The 21,444-nt window shown below is 44.2% G+C and overlaps 1 protein-coding gene across 1 annotated transcript in view; it reads right to left on the bottom strand.

Moving 5' to 3' along the window:
* The window catches only part of gli2a (GLI family zinc finger 2a), an 89,472-nt gene that overhangs the window by 4,460 nt on the left and 63,568 nt on the right, over window positions 1-21,444 (bottom strand). The window contains exons 5-13 of the mRNA XM_034885609.1: window positions 20,366-20,569; window positions 13,300-13,501; window positions 12,108-12,306; window positions 10,187-10,297; window positions 9,478-9,618; window positions 5,026-5,175; window positions 2,707-2,871; window positions 1,870-2,151; window positions 101-467 (exon numbers count right to left, since the gene is read on the bottom strand). Coding sequence (XP_034741500.1) covers window positions 101-467; window positions 1,870-2,151; window positions 2,707-2,871; window positions 5,026-5,175; window positions 9,478-9,618; window positions 10,187-10,297; window positions 12,108-12,306; window positions 13,300-13,501; window positions 20,366-20,569 — 1,821 coding nt within the window. The remainder of the gene's footprint in view (window positions 1-100; window positions 468-1,869; window positions 2,152-2,706; window positions 2,872-5,025; window positions 5,176-9,477; window positions 9,619-10,186; window positions 10,298-12,107; window positions 12,307-13,299; window positions 13,502-20,365; window positions 20,570-21,444) is intronic.

Here is a 21,444-nt window from a genome sequence, read left to right as displayed (position 1 = left end):
GGCTCAAGGACGCTTGTTTCTGCTAGCATTTCAGCCATCTTGCACCCTCATCAGGGTACAGAACTTATAAAAATGACAGCAAACAACCGTCCACACTTACCGACTGCAGGTATGGGAGGCAGCTTCATGTTGTTGCGTTGGCCCTGCGGCGGCTGTGGTGCAGAGTTGACCCAGGGGCAGGAGTCCGTCACTGTTTTCAGCCTTTCCTTCTTAATATTCTCCAGCTTGATGGTGACCGCTCCGCCATGACCCACAGCTTTTCTCAACTGAAGCCCCACCCCAACCTGCTGTCCCCCAGTGGGAACAGTGGAGTCAACCATGGGGCAATCATCCTGTGCGCTGAGGTCCCCAAAGCTGCCCCCGCTGTGCAGGGCCATCTCTACCCCACTGTCGTTGTTGTTGGCGCTGCTGAGAGGCGACGGCTCGCTGCTGCATGACGAGTGGCCGCCAGGACTGGACTGGTATGTCTGGTGGGACCAAAGTTTAGAAGCTTTATTAGAAATTATAGTGGCTCAACTTCCCAGTAGTAAATAAGTCTCATTCTGAAAGCAATTTGCTTTTTATGAAAAATGTTGAAAAAAAACAAGTAGAATTTAAAAACAGAATTCCAAGAATAAAGAACTTCATTATATATTCTTCAATATTAAATAATCCCCACATTTAAGAAATACTGATTGTAATTCTGTTTTGTATTAACTAATGTAGGCCTGTACTTCCATGATCTTATGAATTATGGACGAGTTTGATTTATTTACAACAAGTCGATAATAAATGAGTTCTGTGAGCAACTGTCCAGCGGAAACATTCAAACTGGCGGAAAATGAACTAAAGTGTTGATCACAGCTTGATGCTGGCACTATTTGTTTGTCATGCTAAAACAGTCCCAGCCTTTGAATATTAATGTGACAAAGACTTTTATCATCGGCCCGACAGCAGAGGTTACTGCCAGTGATCTCGAGGGCAGAAAAGTCCAGTTGAATGGTCGTTAGTGTGTCTCCATACATGCTGCATCCCATATAAATAGGAGCATGTTTTAATGTGTGAAAAAAGGATAGTCATGCAAAAAAAGAACATTGTACATCATGAAAAATGCAACAAGCATGAAGCACGAAGTGACACTGACACATTTCCCCATGCTGAGTTGCAACAGTTTGAGTGCTCACCTCAGTGAAGTCTGTCCGTTAGAAAGGTTAACTTGAGAGGAGCAAGATCAAGCAACAACCAGAAAGTGAGTTAGGAAGGACGCAGGAGTTAGCAGCAGTTAACAGTTAACGTCAGAGCAATGTTAGTAAAGCGGAAAAAAGTGTGTCCTTGTCTTTCTTGTTCCCTAAACATACAAATGCATGCAATTATGTTAGATATCTTGTTATATTAACAGCTGATATTGCTCATTTGGAGTGCTGAAAGTTGTAATTTTGGTGTTGCACTGACCGCTACCAGATATCATTCCTACCACAGGCAATGAAACTTTATAACACTTCATCACTGAGTGTTAGATTAGACTTATATATTGTACATCACAATACTGCATTAAGTGCAACTTTCACAGACATGGCTTTATGAATACTACTTAAGTGGTTGTACATGTTCATTCACCACTTGTATATACATTCTTTCCTTTGTATTTTTTTAAAAATATTTATTGTATTTTGTATTCTATCCTATTTATTATTCATTGTATTGCTGTGTGGCTAGTGAAAGTTCCTAATTTGGGATCAATAAAAGTTTATCTAATGTAAGCTAATCTAATTTTCTTCAAAATGCAGTCAATCAAAGTTTGATTGAAAAATCAATTTCCTGCACACACATATTTGTATAAACCATAAAGGAAGTTTGTATGGGATGATTTTGGACGTGATGAGGACCCACCATAGAGTTCTCGGTCTTGATCGATTTGACTTGTAGGCAGTCCTCCACACCTCTAGAGGTGCTGTTGGCCTCAATCTTGCCGTCCATGTCTCTCGCACCCAGCTTGAAACTGGCCTCATTCTCCCCGTTGCCTTTGGGGGGCTGCAGTCTTGGAGGGGCGTCGCTTCGTTGTTTCTTGGTGACGTGGGCTTCAGGTCCATGGACCGTTTTAACATGCTTCCTGAGAGAGCTGGGGTCCGTGTAGCGCTTGGTGCAGCCCGGGATCTTACACACATATGGTTTCTGCCAAGAGGGATTTAGTTAAGTTTTCAATCTTAATTAAATTGCATGTTTTGGGGTCTGCTACAGCATATATACTGTAAATATGTTCTGTATATTACTTTTCCTGTGTTTTTCTTTGAGAAAAACCAAGACGGACATTTTTTGGGGTTTCATGATGGTGCCTGTTGTTATGCCTAATTTGCACAAGGGCTGCAACTAACGATTATTTTTATAGTCAATAAATCTGTTGATTATTTTCTTGATTACTCAATTAGTTGTTTGGTCAATAAAATGTCAAAAATCACTGAAATATGTGGATCAGTGTTTCCCAAATTCCGAGATGACGTCCTCAAATGTCTTGTAATGTTCACAACTCAAAGATATCAAACACTAAGCTTATGGTGGCTCAAATGCAAAGGCACAGATTTTGAGGGTGGGGTGGGTGGATGAAAGACAACCCACTCCCCAAAAAGAGGTAAAAATAACTGTTCAGGGGGCTCCCCCCCAACCTATGCCATTGCTCAAATGCATAAAATCCCACTTAGTGAGTCAGTCGATGGATGTGTGTGAACATACCTCATTAGAGTGTGTGCGGTTCTGGTGCTTGGCCCGGTCGGAGGCGTTGGAGAAGGCCTTGTTGCAGCCTTCATGTTCACACACATACGGCTTCTCCCCGGTGTGGGACCTGAGGTGGGTCTTGAGGTTCTCCAGGCGAGAATAAGCTTTGGCGCAGCCCTCAAACTGCAGAGAGATGGAGATAGATACTTGTCCCAGGGTGTAATGTAAAGACATTGAAAACACTCTTGGTACAGAGTTTGAGTATGTCAAGTAGTGGCTAGTAGACAATGAGCTCTCTATGCATCAGGGAGAGACTCAAACAATCTTGTTCAGTACAAAAAGGAAGTTGCTAAATCAAATTCTTTAAAGATGATGTGTGACAGGTCTGAAAATGTATCTAAATCAAGTGTCACATATTTGGGTTTAACATTAGATCAATCACTTAAAGGTGAATCTATTGCAGCCAAAGTGTTAGCCAAAAGCGCCTGTAAGTTGAAGTTTTTATATCACAAGACAAAGCTTTGTGACTCTTTTGTTAATGGTCTTGCCCCCAACACGCATCATAGTCATAATACTAGGGTCTGCATAGTTCCTAGAGCTAATAATGAAATTAAAAAGGATTTCTTTTCCTGGGTTGTTTTGCCTACTGCTACTCCACTCCTATCAGCATGAAGGATTTTAAAAAGACAGGTCAAGCAGCTTTCATGGAACAAGGTGAATATTTATTGACAAAATGGATAATTGTTACAGGATTTTTGTTTCATGTTAACTTTGTTTAATGTAATGTCCACCCCGCCCCCTAACTAATTACTGTATGTCTTTTTAGTACGAGTTTGTCTGCTTCTTGTTTATTGTTACCTGTGTGTAACACCAAGGACCATGCTGGACATAAGTATTTTACTTCAGCATGTCATCCTTTGGATTATTGTTTTATTGTCTTGATCCAAAAATCAATCAATCAATCATTCAATCAATCAATCAATCAATCCATCAATAGCCACATAGACAGTGAGACTGCCTGAGTGCTGGGCTGTTTTGTCTGCAGCTGGGTAGAGGAAAGAGCTGGTCAAACGAAACCAGTGGGTTTCAGTTTTTCAAATGTAATTTACTCTTGGACTTGTGCCCGCCTACTGTGGCATGCCACACAAAAGCAAAGCAGTGCCACTTTTTTGTAAAAAGGGCTATTATACAAAATATCTAAACTGAGTGTGAGGTGTGGTAGAGCTCTCCGGCTGGAGTGCTTTGTTGAGAAAAGAGAAGTCTGTGTTTAGCCTTTGTGCTCACTTGTACTGCACAAACTATAATTTGGTATTCCTTCAGTCAATGTGAACGGAATTTGCTTTGAAATTAAAAGAGAATCAAACGAGACGAGCTCATTGGATATAAAAGTCAGAAGATTCTCTGTTGAAAGACGAGACTGCAGGGGAGTGTTATGGGAATATGCACGTGGGAGTAGTGCCCAGCATTTACAGCCTGGTCTTAATAAGGACCCAAGGACCCCTACTTGTCTGCAGATTTTAATTACACATTACACATTCTCCATCTCTCCTTCACAAGTCATCTGTTTTAATGCATCTTGCCTTAAAACCGTCATGATTTTTAACATGGAAAATATTACTGGTTCTAAGCATAAACGACATGACAAGAGCATTTTATGTATTTGAGGAAAAGGGAAGGGTTGTTTGGTAGAGACTGTATGGCTGAGTTCTAGTTCCACCAGTCAGTGAACCCCAAATGCACAGGTGCTATTTTTTCAGACTATTCTGCGTACCTCATGTTCTTAACGACCCCGCACCAACTGTTCCAATGAAACATTCCAGAGACGTTCCTTCCCGAGACTATTTTCCAGAGGCACCATTGCTATATCCGGTAGATTGTGATTGGTTTAAAGAAATGCAAAGCAGGTTTTTTCTGCTCTCTCAGAGTGCATCACCCCGATGCAAAATGCCTAACCAAAAGCCTGCATTTCTACTAGGGGGAGGACGTAGGGTTTGAAAGACATGGACATTTTGTTTAGCCAGGTTATAACTAAAAACGCTTGCATTATGGGAAACGTAAGATCCAGTACTTTTGACTAAAAGTCAGGCTATTTTAGCCTCTGCTGCTTTGATTTTGAAGAGTCTTCTTAAACATCTCAAAAGGAATCCAAATTTCAAGGAAAGGCAATAATAAATTGCTGGAGTATGCCTTTACAGTCAGTAGCCAATCAGTGAGCGAGTCAGTCAATTAGTCAGATGATCCTGTGCCCAGTCAGACAGTTAACTAGTTGTTGGCCCAAATAACCCGCTAAGTTCCCCCAGTTCACCCCAGTGTTTTACAGGGGTTCAGGCTTCTTACCGTGCATTTATGCGGCTTCTCCCCTGTGTGGCGCCTCATGTGGACCACCAGCATGTACTGAGCCTTGAAGGGCTTCTGCTCCCGTGAACACTCCTCCCAGCGACACACAAACTCCTTCTTTTCACCGTGGATGTGGTCGTTGTTGATGTGCTGAGGAGACAGTTTCATTTAGGTAAATCATCCCGGAGAAAAGCAAGCCATTTTCTAACTGAGAAAAGAAGGAAATCAACCAGAGCCATTAGACAAACATCGGTCATAGCAAGCAACACATTGGAATGTCCTGAAAAAGAAAGAAACTACTGAGCAACAGACGGCGAGCAGGTCGGCCAAGGAAAACAACAGTAGCTGACAGAATTAGTGTGACAGCTGTGAAGAAACCCCCAAAACATCAGTAAGTGACATCACCAACGACCTCCACAGTGCAGGGGTGAAGGGATCACAATCCCCTGTTGGAAGAACACTCCGACAGCAGAAATATAGACGCCACACCACAAGAGGCAAACCACTCCTCAGCAGTAAGAATCGCAAGGCCAGATTGGAATTTGCAAAGGAGATATTTAATGATGTCACTGATGATGGTAGCAGCAGAATGAATTCACCAGGGAACAGTAAAATTTCCTCGCACATAATGGGGTTTGCTTTAAGATTATTTTTCCATTACTTTTGCTCGCCTTAAACTCCTGTGGTCTAATACAAAGGGGGACCTGTTGTTGCCTTGTTTAAGCCATCTGGATGTAAATACCAGGAAATGAAAGCTACATTTCTGAACTATTGTCTCATATTTATTTGTGTTTTGTCAACAAAAATAAAGGAATTTGCCTTTCCAATACTTTTGGAGGGGACTGTATGCTGAGATAAAGGTCAAAACTAGACACTGTGTGTGTGTGTGTGTGTGTGTGTGTGTGTGTGTGTGTGTGAGCATCTGTGTGTGTCCGTATTACTAAAAACCAGTCAGCAAATTCTTGTCTTTTTCCCACCAGAAGACAGACAGAAGGGACCATGCGTGTGTGCACGGGCAAGCGCGCGCACACACACACACACACACACATTGTGAGTGACGGTGCCATCCATTATGGCTGACAGTTATTATGCATCTGTCAACAGGAAACAAAAACTAAAAAAGCTTGTTTTGTCTTTTCTCCGGCTCTCTGTGTGTTTCCCAAGGAAGAGGAACTTCCTCAGCTCGCAGTAAAAGTGAGCAGGAAGAGGATTTGGTGACCGACTCGTATATTTATCTCCCACTCTCCGGACGTTTGATGGATCAGGAAGTCAGTGAGGGACGAGACCAAGTTTCCTGTTCAAAGCTTAAGATTACATCTTGTATTAACTAGTGTAGTGTCAGACCTAATTGTTTTTTAAAGGTCTACAATGAAAAGTATCATCTTAGCGTAATTCCACGAATTTCACTTTGTAGGAATTCCCCATGTTTAAAGATTTTGGACTGCTGTAGAAGGAGGCAGTCATTGGGTGGGTGGGGGAGATCGATTCATGTATTCAGGGACTTCTTCCGCCGATTTTTAAAATCAATTCTTTTCCCTAGAACCGAGGAAAAAATGCATCAATCATATACCTAAATATCATAAGTAGTGGTATAGTTTACACAGTACTGCCTTCATGTCCACTTCCAGCAACACAGACGGAAAGCTGTAAAGACATGTTATGTAACTTCTATTCGAATGAAATAAATGTGATGTGCATTCATTTTAGAAAGCAATTAGATCTTTAGAAATGTCTCATGATGTCCTTAGATGTGCATTTTGCTTTTTATTAAAAGAAATAAAAGAATCACAATACTTCTAAGAATCGCACTAAATGAACCTCGTGATACAAATCAAATCGACACGCATGTATTTATGTTTTTTAAAGATAATTTTTGGGACATTTTGGGCCTTTATTGATAGGACAGCTGAAATGAAAGGGGACAAGGGGGGGGGGGAATAACATGCAGCAATGGGCTGCAGGTCGGAGTCAAACCTGGGCCTGCTGTGTCAAGGAGTAAACCTCTATACGTGGGCGACCACTCTTCCAGCTGAGCTCCCCGGGCCCCCGACATCGAATCGGGACAGAAGCACATCGTTAAGCCCTAGTGCTTTGGATGAGTCACTCAGACACATCACGTTTTATAAAACGCAAATAAATTACGTTGCAGAAAAACACACACGTACTGTGTGCATTCAAACACACACACACACACATACACACACACACACACACAAACACACACACACACACACACACACACACACACACACACACACACACACACAATGTTTCTGGACAGACATACTTAAAAACTCTTATCCTGTGCACCACACGCAACTCCACACACCCAGAGGAACCACTTCATTTCCGGAGGACATCGAGGCCAACAACGCTCCAATTATGTGGCCACTTCTCCCCCCGCTAATAGCTCAGTGGTTGACCATGCTGCTGAGATCTATTTTGGGGGAAGGGGGAGGAATGACTTACATACATGTGTAAATCCATCCTTTTTGGGGCTCTTGAAGCAGGATTACTTTGGTCCAGCAGAAGCCAGAAAAACTCACAGGTGGGTGTTTTTTTCTGCTAATAATAACCTTGTGTTGAAGCGGGTCTGGGCTGAGGGACATGCTGTCAGGATTCTTTGCAGAAAAAGGGGACTATTACAACCAATCATTGGTTTCTTATGTTGTTTTTTATAAACACGACATTAAGCAAAGGTCTTTAAAAAAACAACCATGGTCCAGCGAGGATTTAAGAAGTGTGCTGGCCCTCACATTGTCTATTCACACCCAACACTAGTCCCACCGATCCTTTGCTATTCAATTCAATTTTGTTTATAGTCTCTAGAGTCCATAGAGACACTTTACAGAAAGAGTAGGTCTAGACCACACTCTTTAATTTATAAAGTCCCAATAATTCCACTAATTCCCCCAAGAGCAAGCATTTAGTGCGACAGTGGTGAGGAAAAAACTTCTTATAGGAACAAACCTCGGTCAGACCCACGCTCTTGCTAGGCGGCATGTGGCAGGCCGGGGGGGGGGTGGGAGAATATGATGAACAGTGGCAAAGTTCTAGCCTCCTCATTAATCCTGGCGAGCTGTCACAGAGTTCGTGGCTAGGGATCTGGAGTTGGGGCGACAGCTCTGAAAGGTAACTCTGGCCATGACTCGTAGCAGCCCATCTACCACCAAGTCCCCTGGTCTGTGGTTCCGTGGACCTGACACATGCTCTTCCTACCACTGCTCCGGGATGACTGACAGCCAGAAAGTAGAAAGCAAAAAGAGAAGTTGGCCTGGAAATGGGGGAGCATGGGTTTCCACAACTCCAGAGCTTCTGGCATGACGATGGATTTATGGCCGGCCCTCTGGGCTTTGGGGGGTTAGGGGTTAGGGGTCATGGGGCTGAGGGGTTTAGGGGTGGGACAAGGGGCACAGCTGCCGGACTTGGGCCTGAGTTTGGCGAGAGCAGGCAGTCTCATTAGGGTTGCGAGTGTCAACCCACCAGGAAAGGATCAGTTACGGGACAGCATCAGCAGCCATTTAATGAGCAGCAGAAGACTTCTTTGAACTTTTCCCTTTTTTACACAACAAAATGCAGCCTTTCTGATGGCATGGTTTGGAATTTATTTCCTCACAGCCAAGGAAACGCATGTACGCTAAAAACGAACGCTTATTTTTTTGCTTTGCTCTAATCTGTCGAGTATTTTCACGATGAATGGATCAGTTTACTAGTCTCTAAAACATCAGAAAGTGGTGAAAAATGTGGATCAGTATTCCCCAAAGCCCAAGACGATGTCCTCAAATGTCTCGTTCTGTCCACAACTCAAAGATATTCAGTTTACTGTCACAGAGGAGAGAAGAAACTAGAACGTATTAACATTTAACTCTTTTTACATATATGAGTCAAACCGATTAATCAATTATAAAAATAGTTGTCGATTAATACAATTGTTAACAACTAATCGATTAATCCAGAGACCTTCAACAGGGGGTCCGGGACCCCTAATTATTGTTACTTTTTTGAAAGTTTAACTTGTAATATATAAGCAAATGCAATTCAGCCTATTTATGGAACAATAAAAGCCCACTGATAGGCTAACTAGCCTGTAGGCAAGGTCGTCACTAAGGTAAACATCCGCTGATCCAGTTCATCCTGAGGATTCACTGTGACACATGTATATCTAACATTAAAACAACAATTATTTAAATAATGGCTTTAGGCTTTAGGCCACCATCCAAGTGTTTGTAGGCCCAGTTAAATATGCAACTTCATTTTAATTCAATATATATATATGTGTACTAGGGGGTCCCTGCTCGGTCTCTCCTTCACTAAAGGAGTCCTTGGTATAATCTTTGCAGCTCTATTTCCCAGTGGGATTTCCAGTCTAGTCTCGGGGCTGTAATAGAGTAATACTTGCTGTCTTTCAATAAGTCTCAATAGCAGCATTAGGATAGCACGCCTGTCACTCACATGAACCAGTTGGTCCTGGGTGTCATACTCCTTGCTGCAGCCCTCCCAGTGGCAGTTGGTCTCATATATGGCCTCGGGTTCCTGTTTGCACTCGTCTTTATCCAAATCCTCACTCAGGTCCAAGACTCCCCCACAGTGGTCCTGGAGAAAGGGGACAGCACTTTGTCAGAAAGGGGGCTAACAAACAGTACTGTACATGTGTATCCATTCAAGTGTATAAATGACTAGAGTAAAAACATGCACACACAGACTACTGTACATCTTTTATCTGAATCTGTCGTCAATATGGTCTGGACTGCTTTGCATTTCTCTTATCTTATCTGTTTCTTATTCCTAATGAGTTGCTTGATCACAATGCGCGACACACCTCTCGTCATTGATTAAAGGTGCATTTTTATTCGCTACCTATAATCAATAGGAGGCACATGTGTTACTGCAGGTAAAGCAGGGACTATTTGTCCACTGTAAGAAGCTGAACCTTTGATAGAGATAGCCAGAGCACACAAAAAACAACCCATGCAGTTATTTAGGATTTTTAAAGGTCACTGCAGATCCAAAAAGTAAATTATGAAAGAAAAAGGAAAGTAATGGTCTGAAATGTGCAGTGCAAGTAGAAAAACCTCCCATCTAAGTTAGCCTTTTGTCTTTTCTCTTCTTCAGGATTTCATATTCTTTACTTATTTCCACCGTTTTCTTTTAATTGTCTTACATGAGAGGATGGTGAGATGGGCAGCGAACCCTCTGCTTCCGTCTTAACCTTTGACCTCTTGGTGATCAACGGGTTGACTGTGCTACTGACTGCGGGGTCTCCACTGGCATTCTGAAGGACAGATGAGAACAGAGACAGTTTTTTACCTGCAGAGGATATGACATCTTGAAGCCAAAAAGGAGGCCGAATAATATGGTTTTTAACCATGCTCCTTTTGTCATTCATGCGTATAAATTCTAGGAAACCAGAAACAAATTTAAAATGTCTCCATTTATTCAACCACCCATCCACTGACCCAACGACCCGCTCATTCATACCATATGAATCATTCCATAAAGCCTAACACGTACCTACGCTCCCATCCATCCAGCAGTGCTCACACTTTAACCCCCCCATTCCCTTTATTAACCCGCACATTGCACACAGTCACCACACAGAGCGACGAAGGGGAAAGAGATAACGAAGTCAAGGAGATACCACGCAATTGTTTTTGGCTCGACTGTTGGCTGCAAAGAGTTGTGTGGAGACCTTGTTGTGCCAGGCCCCGCGGCCTATAAGTCAGACTTAGACCCGCCGCCGAGACTAAACAGTTTAGACTGCTCTACGATTGCCAAAAGCCACAAGGAAATATGAAAGAAGAGGAGTTATTGCCCTCTGAGGGGGGAAGGCGTCAGCGTCGGGGGGCTGGGGGGGTGCTTTGATCTGCCAACAGATTTTTTAAGACGAGAGAAAGACAAAGACAAACAAGGCCTGTTAAAGCTCTAATGAAGACCAAAAGAAAGGAAAGATTTAAATGTATAGCAGCTGATACATGACTGTGTGTGTGTGTGTGTCTGTGTGTGTGTGGGTTTTGACGTTCAATTTTAGAGGGGGGGGGGGTCTCCTAATCCCACCCAGACGCTACAGTGCAGTTCGAGATGTCTGGGGGCCTCAATGATTCATTCAGTTGGCTGGAAACCGAGAGGGAAATATGGTTCTGATCACTGCTGAAAAGAAGCTGAGAGTGTGTGTGCATGGGGGTGTGTCTTGTTTGTGTGTGTGTGTGTGAGAGCGTATACGCAAACAGATACATGGATACTGTTGGAGTGTTTCAGTAGACAGTGCGCTGACACAGCGGCAGGAGGCAGCTGATAGCAGTGGGAGGTGGCGTGATTCACGGAGTGGGACGTTTACATTACATTAGGCTGGGCTGGTAAAGACAGACCGAGGAGACAGTAGGAAGGAAGACAGATGGCACATGCGAGGCCTCCTGCATATTTCTGCACTGAGACAACTCACAGAAAACACTTATTCATGACAACTTGTAAACGTACAGTAGGGTACATGTGGAGACCAAGCCTTTATCATCAATTCTGAAAAAGCATTGATATGTTGATCATTAGATTGTGCTCATCAAGTGTAAGTCATGTACAAAGCCCAACATGCCTAACCTGGTTCCGAGTTAAGGACTATTTGTTTAAAACATTAGACATTTAAAGCTTTATGAGCTTGAGATTTTAAATGCAGAAAAAGTCTAATTTTCACCTTTAATACGGCCCAATTTTGGGTCTTGTCCATCAACAATTAATACTATTTTTTTCTCCATTGTTGTGTCTCACTGTTTCCCTGCCAAAGTTATCCCAGACCGCCAAGACTACTGTCCACATCTCCGTTTTAAAAATGCCTGCCCTAGGTACGCTTATTATTGGCCTTGGGACCTTTGTTGCATGTCATACCCCACCCCTCTCTCTCCGTCCCAGATGTCTTACATGAAAGTAAGAAAAAAATGATCTGAGTCAGTGAAGATGGATGGATGGATCAATCAATCCTACACACTACATCTGCATATCAATGGAATCTGTAAAGTGTATCTGCCGTTGAATGTGTGCAACATGATTATAGAAAGTGTAACATTCCAAATTAGGAATGCTCCCGTTCATACCTGGTTCGCCTCAGAGTTCGAGCTGTTGTGGGAGGTGGACATAGGTGAAGCAGGGAGGGGGTGTTGGCGAGCAGAGAAGGAGGACGCCGATGGTTGAATGAGAGGAGGTGTGTGGCCGAAGGCGTTGAGACTCCTCTGCTGGGACAACAGCTGCTGGTACGCCACCGGGTTGATGGGATGATGGAAGCTGAACGAGGGGCTGAGCATGAGGGGAAAGGAAAGAAGATATGTCACGGAAAGAAGGAATGGACACTTAGGGCCAATATTCAAATTCTAAACCCACACTAGAATTATTTCAATGATTTCCAACTGATTTGTGTGTCCTTTTTTGCCTCATCCTCACTGCCAAGGGATGTTGGGAGTAGTAGTAGTAGTTGAGTCTGGCCTTATTCGATAGTTCCATCATTGTTGAAACCAACAAAGCATAAGTCCGTCTTCTCAGTGCTTTCTAAATCTGAGCAATGTCCCAAAACAGCTGGGCACTGTGGTTTATAGGAGACATTATTTAAACAGGAGTAAATGCGCTTTTGTTGGGGACTATTTTCGGCGGCGGATTTATACACATTTGGACCAATAGTGAGTATTTACAGCAGCAGGATGGTGTTCGTGAGTATAACTCAATGCCAGTGGTTTTGGTGAAGAAATATGTGTTGGTAATACTATTTTTGGACAAAAATTGAACTTTTGTAGAAAAAGACAACATTTGTAAAGCATATACCATCTATTCTTGTGTCCTGTAACTATTGGCTGTTCAATTGTATAAAAAAGGAAATGGGACACATAAAAACTGCATTTTGACACTGGTTTTACTTCAACAAATCGCGTTAAGGATCTGAAAAATGTGCAGCTCAAGATTCACATTTAGTAAATCCAACCGGCGGCCAGCCAGAGGGTGCTGGAGACAAATTTCTAAACTGATATATGAAATAAAGTCAAAATTACTGGAATACAGTAGGATACAAAAGCCATCTGGGAATTTTGAAAAAAATCTGTATTTAATTTTACTTAATTTTACACTGTTAGAAATCACTACACACAGGCTTGGAAAACACACACATGCTTAGGACCTATTCATGCACAAATGGAGAGATGTCAGAGTGTGGGGGGGTGCCAGTGCTGAACCCTAAGCAGGTGGGGAGGGTACCAACTCCCTACTTGATATTGTATGTGTGCTTGTGCAGTGTCTGAGTACCTGATCCCTCCAACGGACAGGTGTCCATAGGAGCTGCTGGCGGCCGAGCTGGAGCGGGAGTTGTTTATGTAGGCCACAAGAGAGTTGGGTGAGGTGCGGATCATGGTCTGCAGATCGATGCTGGCATCTGACAGCGGGGAGATAGACAGCGCCCTCTTCCTGCTCAGTCGGGGTGTCAGCCGTGGGCTGGAGAAACGTGACACTGGACACAGACACAAAACAGTAGAAGAAGAAAAAATGATTATGATGTCTAACATGCAATATTAAAAACTTTGAGAACTAATGTGTAAATAGCTCGTACCTCCACTAAACCTCTGCCTGCCCTCAAAAGAAACCTGCAGTTACGCTGGACCACGTTAGGAGGGACATTCAGCCCTGAGCATTATAGTCCAGGTCAATGTCACGCTAAGCTACACTCTATCTGCTGCATCTCTCAGACACACAAACACACACACACACACACACACACACGCACACACACACACAGCTCCCCTATTTAACATCCTCTTATGCATAATGCATTGCCCCAATCATTCTCAGTAATTACCGTGATAGCAATCTCTTTCAGACTGCTGTACTTGGGCAAGTTAAATGGAGGCAATTTAAACAAATTGATCTCCGAATACCATTAACAAAAGAACAAGGCTGACTCACAAAGATGGGTTCACAACCTTCCGCTAGACCTGGCTGTTATTATTATTACTATTTTCTTTTCCACATTGAAAAAGAACACAAGAAAATGAAGGGGGAGACTACTTTCCCATGAACTATTTCCCAGGCATTGGTTTTTCCATACATACTGAGAGCCCGTCATTCGAGTGTATTTATTTCTTTTACATTTCTTGGGCATGTAGCTAGCTCCCACTCCCACACTTACATGGGACCCACAGGTGCTGCTTCACAGTGTGAGGGGACGGAGAGCAGGACTGGCATGTGTGTCTTTGTGCACTTGTGTAATTAGATCTTACAGCAGACATCATCAGAGGCGCGAGAGGCAGGAAACTCCTAATAGGCCCATCACAACTCACCTAAGCACACATTTGCTACACATCAGCTTCACTGCTGTCAATATGTAGTCAATCCCCGAGTCTTTGCTGGTGGAACTCACAAACCCCTCAAGCAAAATGAATCCAGGCACCGCCATAATCACCGCGCCAGACCCCCAGCCATAAACCAGGATCCAAAACTATTATGTTTGGAGGTGGCAAGTCGTAAAGCAGAGGCATATGCACTTAGTTAAAAGGCCCCCAGCACGGAAGACAACAGTAGTTGGGGGGCCCAAAAAAAAAGAAGGAGTGGTATACGTATATGATAGAGTCATGTATGAAAGAGTTGGAAAAACCCCTAACGGTCCTCAGGAATGTGCCTCTTTACAGTCGGGCCAATAAATTAATGACTGTGTCATCTCTGGTTAACTCGCTGCACTGCAGTAGAAACAGTTCTCCAGTTTAGTAGTTTTAAATATTGGGATGTCATTTTTTGGGGCATCTTCAAATGTTTCATGTCCCTCAAATCAGTACAACCAAAGCTAAAATTCTATTTAAATAAATAGAAAGAAATACAGTTCATGTTTTCGTATTTACATGTTTTACTTTTTGAGATATGAGTATATATACAATATTTATAACATTATACTGAGCAGAGTATAAAGGTCTGTTTTGATGTAACATGATGACGTCATCATGGGCATACAGCAAAGAAAAGAAGCCTTATATTACATTTCAACTTTGAAAAAAAGTGACTTCTCTAGCTGGTTTTTATTTTAGATTGATTTAAACAGGGTTAACTACATAGAGAAAAAGGGATGGAGTAAAGGAGGGACGTGGGAGGGGAGGAGGAGGCAGGCGATCCATGCATCGTCATGAATGAGGAGATCATTCTGATAAGCTATGCATGGCATAGACGTGTGGCTGCAGGGACTTTCTGTATTTGCAGTGAGGCAAGCTTGCTGTCTCGCCAACAGATTTAATGGGAGATAAGTGTATTAATATTCCCTTTTATAAAGCAGGAAACAGGCCTCACAGCCTGGTGGCCTGCTAGCCTGGCGCCTGCCTCACCCTTCTGGGCACTGTGCCCAAAACACCGCCCTCTACCTCCATCTTCAAACCGCCCCCTCAATCCATACATCAGCCTCGGAGGAATTCTTAACGCCTCCGGCGACAAAAGCTTCACTGTCAATAATGTTGTTTCTCCTAAAGCTAAGGTGCAACTAAGCTAGTTTTGTATAGCTCAGTCATGTTCCAATAGTGTAACCTAATTTTACCTGGAACAGATTTCACACAAACGTGCACACACAACTCTCGCCACTTGGTAAAGGAGTGTTTTATAGGTGGCACTTATAATTGAAAGGGTGAGCAGGTTCCGGCAGCGAGTGAGAAAACAGATGTTGCACAGGCCTTGGTGGCGCGGCAGTATGTGGTAATATATGGCATGTGTGTGTGTGTGTTTGTGTGTATGAGTGTGCGTGTCTATGTGTGGGACTGCATCATGGGCGGGTTGTAATTGAGGGATCTGGATTTATATAGAAAGTCATAATTACAGGCGCTCCAGTGCACATCGATACAGTAAAGAAAAAAAATACATGGATGAGAGTGAGGACTGTGTATGTTTGTGTGCAAGTGTGTGTGATTATTTTAAGCGTTTGTCTGTGCAGTTTTAACTGAAATGGCTTTGTGGAAAATGAAAACACTTTAATTGGAGGGTTGTGCTAATCCCCAGAAGCAGCTAGCTCTCAGTGTCATCCTGGCCCCGAGCACACGGCCACATAGCCACTTCCCTAAAACATGGAATTTCTCTCATTCCATAACCCATAAGGTCCAAGCAGGGGTGTACACTGGACTGAATGAGACTAGCAGCCTACCCGCCTAATGTGCACACACATTACTATGTCAAAACGATTACATTGCCCGAGAGCGGAGACACCGAGGAAAATCACAAGCTAGAGGGAGAAACTATCCCCGAGGAAGATGATGTGATGGGTGTAAGGTTAGCGAGCTGGTTACATCACATCAGCTACCGCAGACTCAGATCTTGTTTATCAGCCCATTGTTACCACTGGTCCAAGCTCTCCTGACAAGGTGTGGGTCAGTCCACTGTGTTTGGCGTGTAAAAATGTGAATTGTTTACTTTGAAATTAAAGTCATGGAGTCATCTGAGAGAAGGCGTCATTGGAAACTGTTTGGGAAAGGGAAGGACCTTTCAAAAAATACCTGGCAGCGATTCTTGCATGGTATTTTGTGAAATCAGCTGCCGTGCGCCGTAACGTTTTGCAGACACATTTGTGTGTACAAAGGGAGGAACAAGGGAGCCCCAACACGGTAAACCCCCTTATGAAGACACCACTAGACCACTGGGGAAGAATCTAAGAGGTCTCTGGAGGTCAAGTTAGCAACATCGGCATGTAATACGAAACCTAGTCTAGGGTCTGGTTAGTCCACACAGCATTCCTGGATGGGAGAAAAACATGCTCTGGTTGTTGACATTTCTTTAAACCAATCACAATCGCTAATGAAACGTCGTCGATGTAGAAACTATACTCTCTGTCCTACAGTTTGCTTCTAAATAATCCCCCTGACCTCGACTGGGTTCAGCCAGGCCTCAGCAAATCCCCCCCTCCCAACCACCACAACAACTTGAGTTGGTGCCAGCAGGACCCCAGGGCTCCACATCTTTAGCCAGCCTCACCACCCCACGGGCCAGTTGGAGAGGGAAAATGTTTATTTTCCCTGCTAAATCTCACTAATACTAACACTGGGAATTTTATTAGCGAGGGGGCTCGCGCTGAATCCTCTATGAGCCCCCAGTGTCCAGCCCAAAGCCGGCGTTGTGTTTGCATGTGTGTTTATGCACAAACGTCCACCCATGTGCTCATGAAGCCACATATAAGTAAGTGTTTGTGTATGCAGTCTGAGAATTCTCTCATATTCAATCCTATAGTGTGGTTTTCTTTGCCACAACTGGTATGAAGAGGCATTAGAGGCCATTAAACATTATATGATTAAATGATGTATTCTCCGGACCACAATTCCTCTACTGTAATGTGTTCCATTGTGGAAGTGGTGAAGCAAAAGGATAAATTATGTCATTGAAGTTGGCATTTTTGGAACAAAGAAACAATAACCTGAAGGCCATCTTGCTAAGGGAACAGCCTGGATGTTCACAGACGTATTAACACAAAGTACTCATAACTGCCTTTGTGCTACTTCCTATGAAAAATATCTGACACAAGAATTTTAGAAGAAATCAAGCTTTATTTTGTGTAATTCAAAACTATCATGCCACGTGTTATTTAACATATTTGAAGAAATAATGGAAATGAAACCAACAACTACTATTGGCCAGTTTTACTTAAGGTAAGAATTCTAGATTTAATGACTTGTTGTGACAGCGTCTTACAGAAGCTGCAGAAATTTTCAGCGAGGTCTTTGGTCTAGCAGTCCTGTCTGGGGGGGGAATCTTACACAAGAAAACAAGAGCAATCAAACAACCATTCTGCTGGGTGGGTTTTGTGTGTTTTACTGAGTACATGAAAGGAAGATTTCCCAAAGTCTGCAGTGTGGCCGGCATGACTTTTAAATGTCTCTTTCTTATAACAGACAAATTCCTGTGTTTAAGTGTCTGACTTAAGGCGTGCCCAACAGTAAATCCTTGAACGCATGAGTGGAACGGTAAGACCTGCAGCCCTGTCAAATCGCCCCCTCCCCACTGATGCATGTGTCCACAGCTTTTCCACCAGCACAATTCTGCACAGCAGCACTCAGTGTTACCTGGTTCAGCCTCGCAATTCACTTATCCAGAGGATAAACAGGGGCAGGAGGGGGAGGCGGGTGAGAAGCCATACTATGGGTTCACTGAGGGCTCCCAGTTTTTGCGGTGGGTCTGCTAAATATTAGTGCATAAATTGATTTTTAATATGAGTTTTATCTGCACTGCCTTCCAAAACTAACGGTAAAGCATGAAGCACATATTTGCCACCTCTGCCGCCACTCCTCCTCCCACGCTCTGGCAGTAAATAAGGCCTTTGATTCAGGCCGAGGCTGCCCGCAATGACCATTAGCTGGCCGTCTTGGTCAATATGGGCCCTGTCTCTAGAGGCCGCAATGGAAGAACCACCAAAATGGCAGTGTGGCCTAAAACCGACCACATCACTCCTAGCATGGGCCAACACTAAAGAAAAGCTGCCGGGATGGTGGCAGCAAGTGTGGACACTGGGTCGGGGGGGAGGGGGGGGGCTATGTGGCAAACAGCCTCGCCAAACAAGTGTCGGCGAGGCCGCACGGCAGCGGTCACTGAGGTGGTTGGAGGAGGAGGGAGGAGAGGTGGTCCCTTTCAGCACCGCCATGTTTGACTAAGTGATTGAGGTCGTTTCAAAGATTAATAGCCAAACTATCCCGTATCTGATTCACTTTGGTTCTCTCTGTTGTCTTTTCCTACCTGTGCGTGCAGATGCCTGCATTAGTGTCATGCAGTGACTTGGCCGAGCGTGACACTGAAGCGGTGAAAGCACTGGGGCCGTTTTCTTTTTCTGGGTGGGTGGTTGGTTGGACGAGATGAAAGAGAGAGCGAGTGCTCCTGGAGCAGGGCTGGCGTCAGAGCCAACGGGAGGATTTGATTATCAGGCATCGAAAAGGCTGACTTTCACGGACAGTTTTTTCCACTCTGCTCTTTCTATTCCCCATTCATAAGGGCTGAAGGATTCTTGGAATGCGTTTCGCTGCTGAAATCAAACGTCTGTTCTGGTGCCTGACCGTCATCTTGATAGAGGACCGCGCTTCTTACTGCCATGAAAGAACAGGCCGGCCTCTGTGAGTTTGTGTGCAAACACGTGTTTGAGTTTTTGAGCATTTGCCTGGCTGTTGTTTTTTTTGTGTGCCACTGTGTGTGTGTGTGTGTGTGTGTGTCAGTGTTAAACTGCCTCATCCCTGCCATTAAGTGGACAGCGCATGCAGCCCACTGAGGTTAATCTCTGCCTTGACTGCCTGACCCATACAGCAGCCACAAAGGTGTCAGGGTAACACTCCTCGGCCTCACAAAGCCAAGTTCTCTTCATGCTGCCCCTTTTAATAGTTATCCTGGATTTGTTTGTAGCCCCTAGTAACAGCAGAAACACACCTGAAACCCCATCAGAATGAGAGACTCTAAAGTAACAAATGTTTTAACGAGCGCCTGGCCTTGGGGCTTTTAGTGTTTATGCACCCTGAACCCTCAACTAGCCCCCATGCTACATATAAGTCCAAAACTCTCCGACGGCTTTGATGTGGGGAACTCTTGCGTGAAAAAGCCTCTAGAGGAAGAATAAGAGGATGGTATCAACATGCTTGGTGCTGAGAACAAAGGGCAAGATGGCTGTTAAATCTGGCAGTTCCTCTTGTCCCAGGGATGAAAGGCATGCATGTGCTTTAGTATTACTGTGTTGGGAGTTAATTAGAGATAATGAATAATACTTTTACATGAAAACATCCCACTGACATACAGTGTCATGTTGGTGATTCAGTATGCGTTGCAATCCATTCTCTTTTGGATCTGGTTTATAAAATCCCCACGTTTGCTCAGCTCCAAGGCTAACGGATCTCTTCAATCTTCTGGCCCTCCTCCCTGTATTTGATGATATAAAACCTTCAGGGGGAGTGGGTTTATCAATAAAAGTGAGCGATGACCATCCCCTTTGCCAGTTAAAAAGAAACATTTGCCACCTCTTTTTGTGTGAACAGTGTCACAGCCAGATGTGTTTGTCTTTGTAATATAATCATATCAGCTGTAACTATTGAGCAGTGATAACCCCCCCCCCCCCCCCCCCCCCCCCCCCCCCCCACCAGGTTCACAGACAGATAGCTACTGGCCGGCACATTCAAATGCTGCCTTCCCTGGATGCAGAATGGCTGTGCACAGATTTCTAAGCTTTCGAAAAGAATGATGAAGTTAAATTTGTAACTGGAATAAGATATGATTCATAAGCTTCAACTGGAAATGTGCTGCTGCGCTAGTGTATCTGTAGTAATACGTAGTAAAACATCTTAAGTTGTATTTCTGTCAAAAGGCAACAAAGCACACACTGCCTGATCCTCACCATCCACGGGGCTGATGTAATCTGGTAGATGAGCTGCAGCCGCAGCCGCCGCTGCCGCGGCTGCACTGCTCTGCATCAGCAGGTCGCCGTACGGGCTCCGCTGGCTGGCACTGGCCATCAGGTGGTAGTACTCTGTGGGGTTGGCGCCCGGCGGTGGAGGGGGGAGGCTGAACAGGGTGCGCTCCTTCAGGTGTTCATGGGTCACTGCAGAGAAATGGGAGGAACAAATAGGAAATGACAGGTTTATTTTCTCTAGTGGAAATAGGAGTGTGTTAGGTACAGATGACCACTCAGTTGCATATCAGGGACATCATCGCACAATTACTTGCAACCAAGTTTTGGTGGTTTTCGGTTACAGCGATGGAGAGATTACTAAGGAAAAAACATGGACAAAGAATAGCTGGTCCACCTTCAAGCTAGCCCACCTTAAGGAAGTGAGCCTTAGCTCGGTGGCTAACTGCCTTCACTTTAACTAGCAGGTAGCGAGCAAGACACAAGAACTTGGCTTTGGCCCTGAGGAGGGGTAGCAGGAATTTCCCTACAGATAAACTGTATGTACACTCTGCGCTGCTATGCTCACAGCTATGACCTTATGGCTAGTTCACCGGCACACAAACACCTCCCTCTCTCCTCTCCCTAAAGGTCCCTTTAGACCAAATGCAGCAACCGCACCGCAGCGCTCTATACCCCCCGGTGGTCATAACCCACAGAGTGACGCATTTTGACAAGTCTGACAAGAGGGCCAGAGCAAAATACTGTTAGATTTTGTCATTTTACATAGCCATTGACAGAATGACTAAACAAAGACAAGAAAAGAAGAACTGAAAAGCTCAATGGAGGAGACGAGGGATCTGCTTTACTGATTTGAAGATTTGTGCTTGCTTGCATGCCCCGGGGCATGAGGCTTTTGATAAAAGATGTCTGATGTCTTTGAGGCTCGCTGGGCTGTGGGAAAGTATCTCTAGGGAGTAAAGGAAGCAGAGGGAGAGATGGATCAGTCCAGGAAGGGGTGTGTGTGCGTGTGCGTGTGCGTGTGCGTGTGTGTGTGTGTGTGTGTGTTTGCGGGGGGGGGGGGGGGG

Source organism: Etheostoma cragini, chromosome 11 (assembly GCF_013103735.1).
Source record: "Etheostoma cragini isolate CJK2018 chromosome 11, CSU_Ecrag_1.0, whole genome shotgun sequence".
NCBI classification, from domain to species: domain Eukaryota; kingdom Metazoa; phylum Chordata; class Actinopteri; order Perciformes; family Percidae; genus Etheostoma; species Etheostoma cragini.
Note: the sequence above shows the minus strand (reverse complement) of the source record. Positions and strands in the feature narration are given on the sequence as shown.